Source organism: Bison bison, unplaced genomic scaffold (assembly GCF_000754665.1).
Source record: "Bison bison bison isolate TAMUID 2011002044 unplaced genomic scaffold, Bison_UMD1.0 scf7180017863946, whole genome shotgun sequence".
NCBI lineage: Eukaryota > Metazoa > Chordata > Mammalia > Artiodactyla > Bovidae > Bison > Bison bison.
The window spans coordinates 1,331,784-1,344,717 of NW_011494518.1; the positions used below are offsets into that span (position 1 = coordinate 1,331,784).

Consider the following 12,934-nt stretch of genomic DNA (forward strand, 5'->3'; position numbering starts at 1 on the left):
TTTCCTTCTCCAATGCATGAAAGTGAAAAGTGAAAGTGAAGTTGCTCAGTCGTGTCCAACTCTTTGCGATCCCATGGACTGCAGCCCACCAGGCTCCTCCATCCATGGGATTTTCCAGGCAAGAGTTCTGGAGTGGGGTGCCATTGCCTTCTCCCTAGAGTACTAGGGTTCAAACCTCAGGTTCCTCCCTTGTTATCTATGTAACCTTGGACAGATTACATAACCTATGGACCAATTACCTCATGTGAAAATGGTTGGTAATAGTGATTATGACACCTACACTTTATTGCTGTGAGGATTCAGTGGCATAATGTATGTTAAACACTTAGCTCAATGCTTGGTATGTATTAAGATCTTTTTTTTTTTTATTTTTAAACTTTACATAATTGTATTAGTTTTGCCAAATATCGAAATGAATCTGCCACAGGTATACCCGCGTTCCCCATCCTGAACCCTCCACCCTCCTCCCTCCCCTCCCCTACCTCTGGGTCGTCCCAGTGCACCAGCCCCAAGCATCCAGTACCGTGCATCGAACCTGGACTGGCGACTCGTTTCAAACATGATATTATACATGTTTCAATGCTATTTTCCCAAATCTCCCCACCCTCTCCCTCTCCCACAGAGTCCTTAAAAGATGTTAAATATGATAACTATTATGTGCATATATTACTTCAAAATGTAGCCATATAAGCCAACCAAGGAATTACAGAACTTTAGTTTCTTATAATAAATTCTGGTGACTATTTTGGAGGAGTGAGAAAAAATAAAATCAGTCTATTGCCAACTAATGAACACTAAATAAAAAATGAGCTACATTTTCTACTAACACAAGTATTCCTTAGTCGATAAGTCATATCCGACATTTTTGTGACCCCGTGGGCTGTAGCCCACCAGGCTCCTTCTATCCTTAGGATTTCCCAGGCAAGAATACTGGAATGGCTTTCCATTTCCTTCTCCCAGGGATCTTCCCGACTCATGGATCAAACCATGTCTCCTGCATTGGCAGGTGGATTCTTTACTGCTGAGCCACTAGGGAGGCAATTAGACTTGTCCTAATGAAGTGGTACCTGGAAGATGTGCAGCATGACTCAAAGCACTCAAGACTCTCATGGCTTTCCCATGCTCACACATGGAGATGTTTTTATTAGGTTACTTGGTAAGTGATCATCTCAACCTGAAACCTTGACCATATAGGAATGCTGCAAATCAAGGTCCAAATCCCAAGTTATTGACTTGTGAAAATGGAACAGCTTGAAGCCCTGAGTATTACAATAGCAAACTTGATTAAATTATTCCCAAGGTGTAGGGCTAGACAGCCACTGATTGTCCCTCCACATGTCCACTGTTTTAATTCTTCTCAACAAGCTTGCTTTGACCACATCACATGTTATCTAATTCATACGAATTTTCCACAAGGTCTTCTCTACATCTGGTGTATATTACTTTCATTATCCTAATTAGCTATTAATTATGCTTTTCTCACAATATATAAAATGTACGTGTGCTCTTACAAGAACTGTATTTAACAGATATTCACACTTACTTAACTTTAACAGCTTCACCTAAGGACAGAAGCTATAATATCAAAAATGTCTTAAAGTGACTAATTAATATATAGGAGGGAAAAAGTAGATTTGCTTAAAATTTTTAATTTGGATGGGCATGTGCTATCTATATTAAAAATAATGAAGATTCCATGCCACATTTTTATGGACAATTACATAAAAATAGGACACTCACAAGCATGCAAATTAGCACATGCCAGAAATTACACAAAGTCTGCCTTATTGTCTGATTTCACAGAAATCTGTAGTATGGCCAACTTGAGAATGGAGCTGTAGGTTCATGTCCTCCTACTGTGTTTATGCAGTGAAGGAATTTATTTAAAGGGTGGAGCCAGAAATATGTTTAAAATATTACTGAATGAAAAATGCTGTTGAGGTATAAATAAACATGTGAAGATATCTATTCATGGGTCTACTCTGCAGAAGGCAGGATCTAGGGACACAAAACTGAAAGTCAGTGTCTATGGCACAGTTTATAACCCATAAATCTACACATGTGGTGGGGGGATGAACATTCTGATACACAGAGACAGGTGCAGAACAGGGAGAGCCACTAATCTACACCTGCAAGGGCATGGGAAAATGCTCACATAGAAGACTCTTCAATAAGGAATGTGATCAGATTGGTGTTTTTGAAATGCCGCTCTCATGCCAAAGTGGGAAATGAGTTGGTATGGGAGAAGGGAACACTAGGGCAGATTGGAATCTGAGCCAGGAAGGCCATGTGTAATTATAACCGATTCATCTGCTAAGTATGTTTCAGAGGGTGAACTGTCTAACATCTGAGACTAAAACTTCCAGAGAAAAGATAACATCCCCAAGACAGGTACTCTAACCATTATACCAGTAGACTATTCTCAGGTTTTTTTCCTCACAGAATTATTTAAAAAGCACTGAGAACACATCGTCTATAAATTTCTTAAACATTATTCAATTAAGGGCCTTGTTTAATGAGCTGTGCTAACTCTAAGAATACAAACATGGAAAAGATAATATCTTCAAAGACCCTGAATCTAACAAAGAATTACTATATGTTGGAATAATCAATCTACTTCTAGGATACCATAAAAATCAGTACAGTTATATAGTTTGCTTGCACTTAGATTTTCAGCAGAAAGTCCATAGTGTGTTGAGGTTAAAACATAACTACTTTGGAGCAAATGGTACTTCATTAAACTATGTATAAACTTTGTATAGCTTAAAAATATAAGCAAATAAAATACAAATAAATATATTTACTAATCAAATACACATTCATTTTTTTGAAGTTATTACTGAAAATGATGGGTTTTAGAAGTCACCCAAAGACTCATGTAACAAAATAAAATTCCTTTATTTCAGAAACCTAGGATTCAGAGAAAGCAAAGAAAGAATAGTCTACTAAATACACAGGCAGGTTGATTTCATGCTTGTTATAGAACATGCTAAGGCCACTAAGCTCATTGGCTCATTTGTTCTCTTTCCAAACATCAATCTCTTTCCAACATGCAGAGATTCCATCAAGATCAATTAAGAAACATCATCTCTAAAAACCTTAAGGTAAGTCTCACTAGCATGGCTTCTCCAACATTTCTAAAAAATTGTTGACAATTATTGATTAGGTTTTGCTAAATCAAAATAGCCTCAAAATTATCCCCTGTCCTAAGCTCTTTTCCTAAGAAGTCGCTAAGACCAAATCAAGTTGTACTTAAGAAGGCAACAAAGACAAAGATTAATTTTCATATGCTTACATGAATGAGGGAACATTTTCATAAAGGGAAAAGTGAAATCTAATACAATTCTGATAGATAAACACTATAAGTCATAAAAATTAACCATTTTTTCCTATCATAGCAACCTTTTATTAATTCCCAACTCTAAATTCTAGTTTCTTCTTTCATGACATCTAATAATTTAAAGGCTCTAATAGCAAAAATTAAAGCTTGGCATAATTATAGACAACTAAAATATGGAGTTCTATAAGGAGAAAATAATAATTTCTACCTTCCTATTTTCTGAAGAACACATTTTGACCATTCACATAAAACAATCTTATGTAATACCTGTTTTAATTATGTGTAGATTAAGTAGACTTGAGAAATCTGATATGCTTACCAACCAGATAAATGACCATATAGTCTCAGAAAAATAACATACCAACAAATTTATATTCCAGTGATGTGATAATTATTAATTGTTAAAAATGTCTACCACATTCCAAGAAGATCTAATACATGAAACTAAAAGGTGATTAAAAGATAAGGATGTAATAAAAGTCAAGATTTTTGAGAATATTTGGAATTTTAAAAATAGCCAAGTTTTCTACCATCAAAGACTGTGACGGGTTTTTAAAATATAAGTAGGGTTAAAAACTTTCATTTATGTGAGATCACCAATGGATTGTGTGAAAGAATAAAAACAAAATTCAATCATTTTTTCACCTTCAGATCCCAATGGCTCTTACATGTTGTAAAACTGATGAGATCTTTCTGGCTCATTGTCTTTAATACTCAAGTTCAACGATTTGCTGATCCCACTGGGACCTCCAATTCAGCTTTCTCCCCCTGTTCCTCACCCACCCTCTTAATGTCCTCTCTCCTCCCCTAACCTTGCTTAATCTTCATGGCCAACAATGTAACCACTCGCTTGCTTACTCCTCAACTCTTTCTTTTCTCCTTTGTGTCACACTGTTAGCAGACCACAACCACGGTTGACTCTCACCTACTCCCACCTATCAGGCTGAATGTGACTGGAAAAAACCACAGCCCTCCTGACTCATCTCACCGTCTGATGCAACAGAGAGCCTAATGCCATCTCAGGACCATACTATTCGCGCTCACTCTCTCACACTCTGAGAAGACTATTTCACATCTTCCTAAACTCTAAACACCACCTCTTCCATTCTAACTGAAGCTAATGACTTTGCTTCTTACTTCATTGAGAAGATTAAAGCAATCAGAAGCGAACTTCCAGTCCTCCCACACACACGTGCCCAACATCTACACACAAACAAATGAACTATGCATGTGCCTACCGTGAATCAATCCTTCATTTGTACAATTAAATTCCATTGCTTTTGCCTTGAAAACTTTGCTCCAACTATTCTTTCATCTATTTCCTAAATGTTTCACTCTATTAGAACATACCTATGAGCATAAAAACATGCTATTCCTCTTATCTTAAAAGAAAAATAAAAAAGTCACTCAACTTCTCCTGTCGGCTCCTGACTCCCAACCCCTTTTCTTCAGTCCCCTTTGGAGCAAGAATCTGTGAAAGAATAAACTACTCTCTGTCTCCACTTCTTCTCCTCCTTTCCTTTCCCCCTACTATTCCTCTGAAATGCTGTTGTTGTGATCACCAATAGCTTCTACATTGCCAAACACAACGGTGAGTTCTTTAGTCTTCATCTTATGTGACTAAGCAGAAGCACTGAAAACATCATCATGCTCTCCTCTGTACCCTGCTTTATTCACTCCACTTCCAGGATGCCAGGAGCTCTTATTTCTTTCCTTACTGATTGGTCCTTCTCGTCGCCATTGTAAGCCTTCTCTTTCAATCTCTTCATGTTGTAGTGCCCAGAGTACAGACCTTGGCTCTTTCTTCCTGTCATGATCTCAGCCACCTCATATGACTTTAAACCTCATTCATATGCCGAAGAGGCATTGTATTTCCAGTTCCACAGCATTCTCCAACTCCAGATGAGTATATTTAAATGCTGAATTGCTCTATACACTTACAAGTAAAACAAATGGCTTCAGCTCAGCAGGTCCACAACTGAACTTCAACACTGTCCACCCGAGAGTTGTTTCCCTTGCCCTATTGATGAAAACAGTATTCTTCTAGTGGCTTTGGCTAACAACCTTGGAATCATTTTGGAGCCTTTCTCGAATGTTAGACATCAATCTTTCACTAAATTGTGCAGAATCTGCCTTCCCCTGTTTCTCTCCATACCCACGACCACCATCTTCACTGGAGCCATCATCTCTCAGCTGACTTACTGAAGTATCCTCTTCTTCCTGTGTCAATCTGCCTAGTCTCAACATAGCACTTAGGAAGCAATTAGAGTATTCCTTATTGTTACTCAGTTATATCATGTCACCTCTGCTCCAAACTCTACAATAGATCCCATTTTATCTGGAGAAAGAAAATCACAGATCTTATGTGATCTGACCTTTTTTTCTACTATTCTCCACCTTGCTCTCTTTTCCAGCCATCCTTGCCTCCCCATGATTCTCTAAAACAACCAGGCATGTTGTTGTATTGAGGTGTTTTTTGTTTTTTTTTTACCTAATTCTTCTTTCTGTACTGTTCTCCTCCTGGATGGGGGATTCTCAAAGCAGTTTCCCAGCTGGCAGCATCACCATCACCTGCGCCCTTTGTAGAAATGGAAACTCTCAGGCCTCACTGAAGAGTTACTGAATCAAGAACTCTAGTTGGGGCCCAGCAATCTGTGGTTTTAACCAGCTTCCCAGGTGATGCTGTCGGATGCCAAGGTTGAGGACCATTGCCCCAGGTATGTACCCCAGGCAGGTACACTGCCCCTGGTGACTTCCTTGCTCCCTTCAAGTCTTTGCTCAAATGTCACGTTCTGAATGAAACTCGCTCTGACCACCCTATTTAAAATTGCACCCTTTACTCCTTCCCCAGCACTCTGTTGGTTCCTGTGGTCTGTCTGCCCTCCTTTCCTCTTTCCATTGCCCATATGGTGGCTCAGATGGTAAAGAATCTGCCAGCAATGCAGGAGACCCAGATTCATTCCCTGGGTCAGGAAGATCCCCTGGAGAAACAAATGGTTACTCCAATATTCTTGCCTAGAGAATTCCATGGACAGAGGAGCCTGGTGGGCTAGAGTCCATGGGGTGGCAAAGAGTCAGAAAAGACTGAGCAACTAACACTCTTATCTTCCTCTAAAATACTATAAAATTTACAAAAAAATTACATTTTGTTACACTGTAGTTTATCTCACCACACTACACTATAAGCTCTATAAGGGTAGTAACCTTTTTTATGTTTTAGCCATTGACCTATATAAAAGTCTCAAATAGAACCTGACACCACATAGGTACTCAATATCTATTAAATTAATTGGAAGGAGAAGTAGAGCTTAATTGGTATAGCCAACAGAACCTATACAAAGGAAGCATGCTCAAGTAGCAGGCAGGTTGTCCTGTGAGAGGTGGGGGCTGTGGGCCTGAGAACATAATTAAAAAGTATCACCTTATTTAATTGTAAGGGGTGCTGAGGTGGAGTGCATATGTATAATACACCCCTGACATGGAATACGTTTTAGAGAACAAAGGAGCAATTCAGTTAATGTTTCTGAATGCCTTGGATACCATGCCGGTTGGGGTGGGGAACGCACACATTATATTTCATCTCTTCCCAAATAACAGCTAGAAGTCCTTGACAGAACTCACGGTTAGGACAGCTGCTTCTGTAGTTTTAACACCTACCCTTTGGATTTGTTGCAAGGGAGGGTGTTGGAGTAGCCTTCTGACTTTCTATGTAATAGGTTTAAAATGTCCCAGACAAAAACAAGGTAAGTTAGAAAGGAAAAACAACATTGGAAGAAACGATCATTTTTTAATAAACAGTCCCACTATGTGCCAATTCCAGAGCTAAATGCTATTTTTGACCGTCAGTATGGCCCAAAGTCATGGCTGTAACCTGCTGTTGTCGCTACCATGGTAACACAACAAGTATACATGTAACTAACACAGAAACCTCTGCTCAATTGTCATTTCGGGGACAAGCTTATTCTGAGGAATGTGCACAATTGTGATGGATCCTTAGTCATAGGAACAATACCAATAAACAGGACCAATAAATCAGATCAATTTACTGCCATTTATACAATTCAACACAATATATTTATCAGTGTCTAATGCTGGTCCTTTTATTATCTTTAAAATGGTCTCAATGTTAGTCTCTAAAATTGGTTAACTGGAGTAAAATTAACTGTCTAGAATTTTTTTAAAAAACTCTTTAATCCCCACCATATCAATGATGGTTACTCTAATATCATTCTATACTTTTGGCTCTCAACCATTTAATAGCTTTACCCTAGTACAATAACAAAAATTGTTAAGGGAAATGAGGAAATAGCATAAGGATTATTGCTCTTAACATTTAATAGTCCTGTTGCTTGTTTGCATTTGCTTGGAATAAGTATCTAAGGGAAAATTAAGGTCTAAGCTGAGGCTACTATTTGAAATCCCAGAAAGGGCTCCCGGGAATAGTTTGGCTTTTTTGTGACAATAGATTTTCTGATGAAGTACACCATTCCCTAATGAAAAAGGCCTGGCACTGCTTTATACGATAAAATGTGACCAATGCAAGGAACGTGATGATCAGTTTGGGAATGAGTGTTTTAATAAAAGAAACATGAAATCGGCTATGCTTTGGCAGAATACACACCAAACCATCACGAGAGCCATCATCCTGGCCCACAGATGATCCCCACCACGCGACAACTGTGTGAGTTCCCACTGACATCACCAACGGCGCTGGCACAGAGACAAAGGCTCAATCCAAATGCAGCCACATTTGATTCTGCTTCTTAGAGTCACACAAAAAACAACCCAGCCTCCATAGCCTCCGCCCAGCCCCAACATCTACCGGGCATAGATCTGGGGCGCAGCAGAGCTACTCGATATTTACATTTTGAGGCAAGCATGTAAACAGAGATGGGGCAGTAACAACTGAGGATAGGAAAAGGCAAATCTTTAAAAACAGAGATGCACTAAATGTGATAAATATGAAACAAAGAAGCAGCAGTAAGCAGGGTTTGAATTATCCAGGTCATAGGATTGTCTAACATCTAGACTACAGAGTAGTAGATTAGATAGTTCAGGAGGCATTAACACTTTTCACTATGTTTTATAAAACATACCAATGCAATAAGAATTAAATGTATTGATAATACTGAAGTTTACATATCTGTTAATGAAAACAAGTTTACGTTACCCGCATAAATGCTTGATGTGTTTTGCAGCTAGTTGCTTTGCTCTGTACTTTAATGCTTCTTGTAATCACATCATAAGTTCCATTGGAAGAAAAGTAAAATCTCGATGGAGACTCTGTCTTTCGGTTCACATCCAGGCTCATGTTATAAAGCAAAACTGCAGAAATGTAGAGAGAATCGCAATGAATATAATTATATACAGGTATTTATTTTCTTTATCTTTGAAGTGATAATAGTCACAGTTATATAGTATACTGGGAACATATTAAATTGTCTTTATTAAATAACTTTCTAAAAACTAACCTGAAATATGAAAGAGGAAACAATCTTAAATGTATATTTCAAAAATTATTTTTACAAATTTTAAAACAAGAATTATAAACTTTGAAAATTAACATCTTTGGTTATTTGCTTAATCCTCCCATATATAAACTGGAGAAGGAAATGGCAACCCACTCCAGTATTCTTGCCTGAAAAATCCTATGGACAGAGGAGCCTGGAGGGTTATAATCCATGGGGCTGTCCAAGGGTCAGACACGACTTAGCAGTTAAACCAATACCACCATCCATATATAAACATTTCATAACTACAATACCAAAGTTGTCACTAATAATAAAAGTTCTGAGTCAAGTTTCAGCCTTCGTTGAGTCCTTTCGTCATTAGAACATCTGACTGAGGAAGAACAGGCAGAGTACTACACGCAAGTATCACCTGGAATAATTTTATCTTGTGTGGTTACAGAACTAATTTCATATATGATTTGCTGCTTCTGCTTAGTCGCTCAATTGTGTCCAACTCTGTGATCCCATGAACTGTAGCTGCCAGGCTCCTCTGTCCATGGAATTTCCCAAGCAGGAAAACTGGAGTGGGTTGCTATTTCCTTCTCCAGTGAATCTTTCTGACCCCCAGGGGTCAAACCTGGTCTCCTGCTGGGCAGGTGGATTCTTTACTACTGAGCTACTATGGTTTGGGTTCATTTATTTTCATTTGTTTCCAATTTGAGGGGTTGCTATCTTTCTATTTTTTTTTAATGAAGAGTGAACACATGATGTAAGAGTCAAATGTATATAACAGTTGACTCTGACATCTCCTTGGTAGCCCTAGACCCTGAGTATTTCTCTTCCTTATCTTTATTGGTTTCTGGCTTGATCTTCCAGTATTGATTTGTGCAAAAACAAATGTAGTCAGACATTCTCTCGATAAATATTCTGGCAGTTTGATAAGAATTTATTTCAAATCTGACATAGTAAATGATCATCTGCTAAAGAAGATCACCAATAAACAAAAAGAAAAAGAAAAATTTATAACAACCATAAAATTCCAAGACTGATCTTATTAGGAAAGAAAGATCTATTTCTTGGATTTAAAGGGTTCTTTGTCAGAGTGGTAGCTGTCAGAGGTGAGGGGTGCAAGATAGGAAATACAGGTGAAGAAGATCAAAAGATACAAAATTCCACATAAGTCATGGGGATGTAATGTATGGCATGGTGAAAGTGAAAGTCGCTCATTCATGTTCCAACTCTTTGTGACCCTATGGACTCTACTGTTCATGGAATTCTCTAGGCCAGAATATTGGAGTGGGTAGCCTTTCCCTTCTCCAGGGGATCTTCCCAACCCAGGGATCAAACCCAGGTCTCCCGTGTTGCAGGTGGATTCCTTACCAGCTGAGCCACAGGGGAGCCCAAGAATTCCTAAGTGGGTAGCCTTTCCCTTCTCCAGGGGATCTTCCCAACCCAGGGATTGAACCCAGATCTCCCACATTGCACATGGATTCCTTACCAGTTGAGCCACAAGGGAAGCCCAAGAATACTGAAGTGGGTACCCTATCCCTTCTCCAGTGGATCTTCCTGACCCAGGAATTGAACCAGAGTCTCCTGCATTGCAGGTGTATTCTTTACAAACTGAGCTACCAGGGAGCTGCAATTAATTATACTGTATTGCACATTTGAAAGATGCTAAGAGAGTAGACCTTAAAATTTCTCATCACAAGAAAAAAATTTTTAAAAATTTAAAAAAAAAAACAAGAAAAAAATTTACAATTATGTATGATGAGGGATGATTGTTTTGGTGACACTTTCACAATATACACAAATATTGAATCATGTTGTACACCTGAAACTAATATAATGTATGCTAATTATACCTCAGTGTAAAAAATTGAAAAATAAAAAGGTTTCCTTGCAAAACAAGCTATATCTAATAGTCTTCTGAGATGTCATTCATTACACAGGAGCAATAATTCATAAGTATTTGAAATAATTTATATAATTCCTCAAGTGTTCATTTATACTTTAGGAGTAACTTATTCTTCTGGAAGGATTTTATCTATTTACTTCAAGGGAACATAAATATAAAATCTACATCACTCCTACAAACTTCAAATGAATCTTGCATCATTCTTTATATTTAGAAAATAAAACTCATCTTCAGAACTACAATAACCAAGATTCAGTGCCTCAGAGACAGAGTTGCAATTGAAATTGCCATCTACAAATTCATCACCCTGAGCTCAGACAAGAAGTACATGAAAGAAGGGAAATAAAAATCCACTTGCAGTAAGGGCAAAATGTCCTGGTTTTACTAAATATGTTTACCATGTGAATTATTTCTCCCAAGGAGTCATTTTACAACAACTATAAAGTGTGCTTCTGCAACAATGCTATGATTATTTATGATTTTCATATATTTGTTTTCAACCATTTAAAGAAGTATTTGGTCACAATGGAATTGGCAGTACAACAAACACTGATTTTCCATAAAGGAAAATATATTTAACGTGTATCTCTCAGATGATCCATCAGCTTGCCTGTGTCACTGTGTTACTAGGGTCATGTTCTCAAATGGCTACTACTTCAACCAATAATCGGATGGAGGTTCTGCTCACTGCCCTATCACTGAGTCTTTAATGAGGACTTTTGCAGAACGTTGTTAAACATGAATCTGATCTATATCTGTAAGAAAAGAATCTAAGAAAGAATGAATGTGTATAACTGAATCACTTTGCTGTACGCCTGAAACGAAAAACATTGCAAATCAACTATACTCGAATAAAATTAAAGTTAAATAAATGAATCTGATCTAAAGTAGAAAATATCAGGCTCATTCTATACTTCTTATTACAGGCTGATAAGACTGAGGCCTCTGTCACATATCTAAAGCTTGGTTCAGTATTTGCTTCCCTTCATGATGTTTGAAGGACAGCCTACAGGGTCAAGGGTATGAACAATTCTTGATAGATCTTGTGGGGTACAGGAAATTTATGAATTTTTAACATCAAAATGGTAAACTCTTTTATGTTTCTCTCCTACCATGGGCCAGTTTCATTAGTAGTTATCCTAACATTAGCTTAAACATAATATAATTAGGAACATTAATTTGCTAGGAAAAAAATAATGCTTATGAAGTGACATATATAAGATTTGAGATTAACCACAATGTTGGATGAACCATATCAAAGCTAGTTTTTCAGGACTTCCCTAGTGGTACAGTGGATAAAATCTGCCTGCCAGAATACTCTTTGACATAAATCACAGCAAAATCCTCTATGACCCACCTCCTAGTGTAATGAAAATAAAAACAAAAATAAACAAATGGAACCTAATTAAGCTTGAAAGCTTTTGCATAACAAAGGAAACTATAAGCAAGGTAAAAAGACAACCCTCAGAATGGGAGAAAATAATAGAAATGAAACAATTGACAAAGGATTAATTTCTAAAATATACAAACAGCTCATGTAGCTCAATACCAGAAAAATAAACAATGCCGTCAAAAAAATGGTAGAAGACTAACCAGACATTTCTTCAAAGAAGACATACTGATGGCTAATAAACACATGAAAAGATGCTCAACATTGCCCATTATTAGAGAAATGCAAAGCAAAATTACAATGAGGTATCATCTCACACCAGTCACAATGATCATCATCAAAAAGTCTACAGGCAATAAATGCTGGAGGTGTGGAGAAAAGGGACCCTCTTGTATTGTTGGGAATGCAAACTGATACAGCCACTATGGAGAAGAGTGTGGAGATTCCTTAAGAAACTAGGAATAAAACTACCGTGTGACTCAGCAATCCCACTGCTGGTTCTATACCCTGAGGAAGTCTTAATTGAAAAAGACACATGTACCCCAATGTTTATTGCAGCCCTATTTACAATAGCCAGGACATGGAACCAACCTAGATGTTCACCAAAAGATGAATGATAAAGAAGTTGTGGTACATATACAAAATGGAATATTACTCAGCAATAAAAAGGAATGCATTTAAGTCAGTTCTAATGAGGTGGATGGACCTAACGCCAATTATACAGAGAGAAGTAAATCAGAAAGAGAAAGGCAAATATCATCTAATAACACATATATATGGAATCTAGAGAGATGGTACTGATGATCCTATTTACAGGGCAGCAAAAGGAGATGCAGATA

The 12,934-nt window shown here is 37.7% G+C and overlaps 1 protein-coding gene across 1 annotated transcript in view; it reads right to left on the reverse strand.

Annotated features, from left to right (window-relative positions):
* Positions 1-12,934, reverse strand: part of ITGA4 (integrin, alpha 4 (antigen CD49D, alpha 4 subunit of VLA-4 receptor)) — a 93,584-nt gene that overhangs the window by 34,342 nt on the left and 46,308 nt on the right. Inside the window, exon 15 of the mRNA XM_010833848.1 lies at positions 8,511-8,665. Coding sequence (XP_010832150.1) covers positions 8,511-8,665 — 155 coding nt within the window. The remainder of the gene's footprint in view (positions 1-8,510; positions 8,666-12,934) is intronic.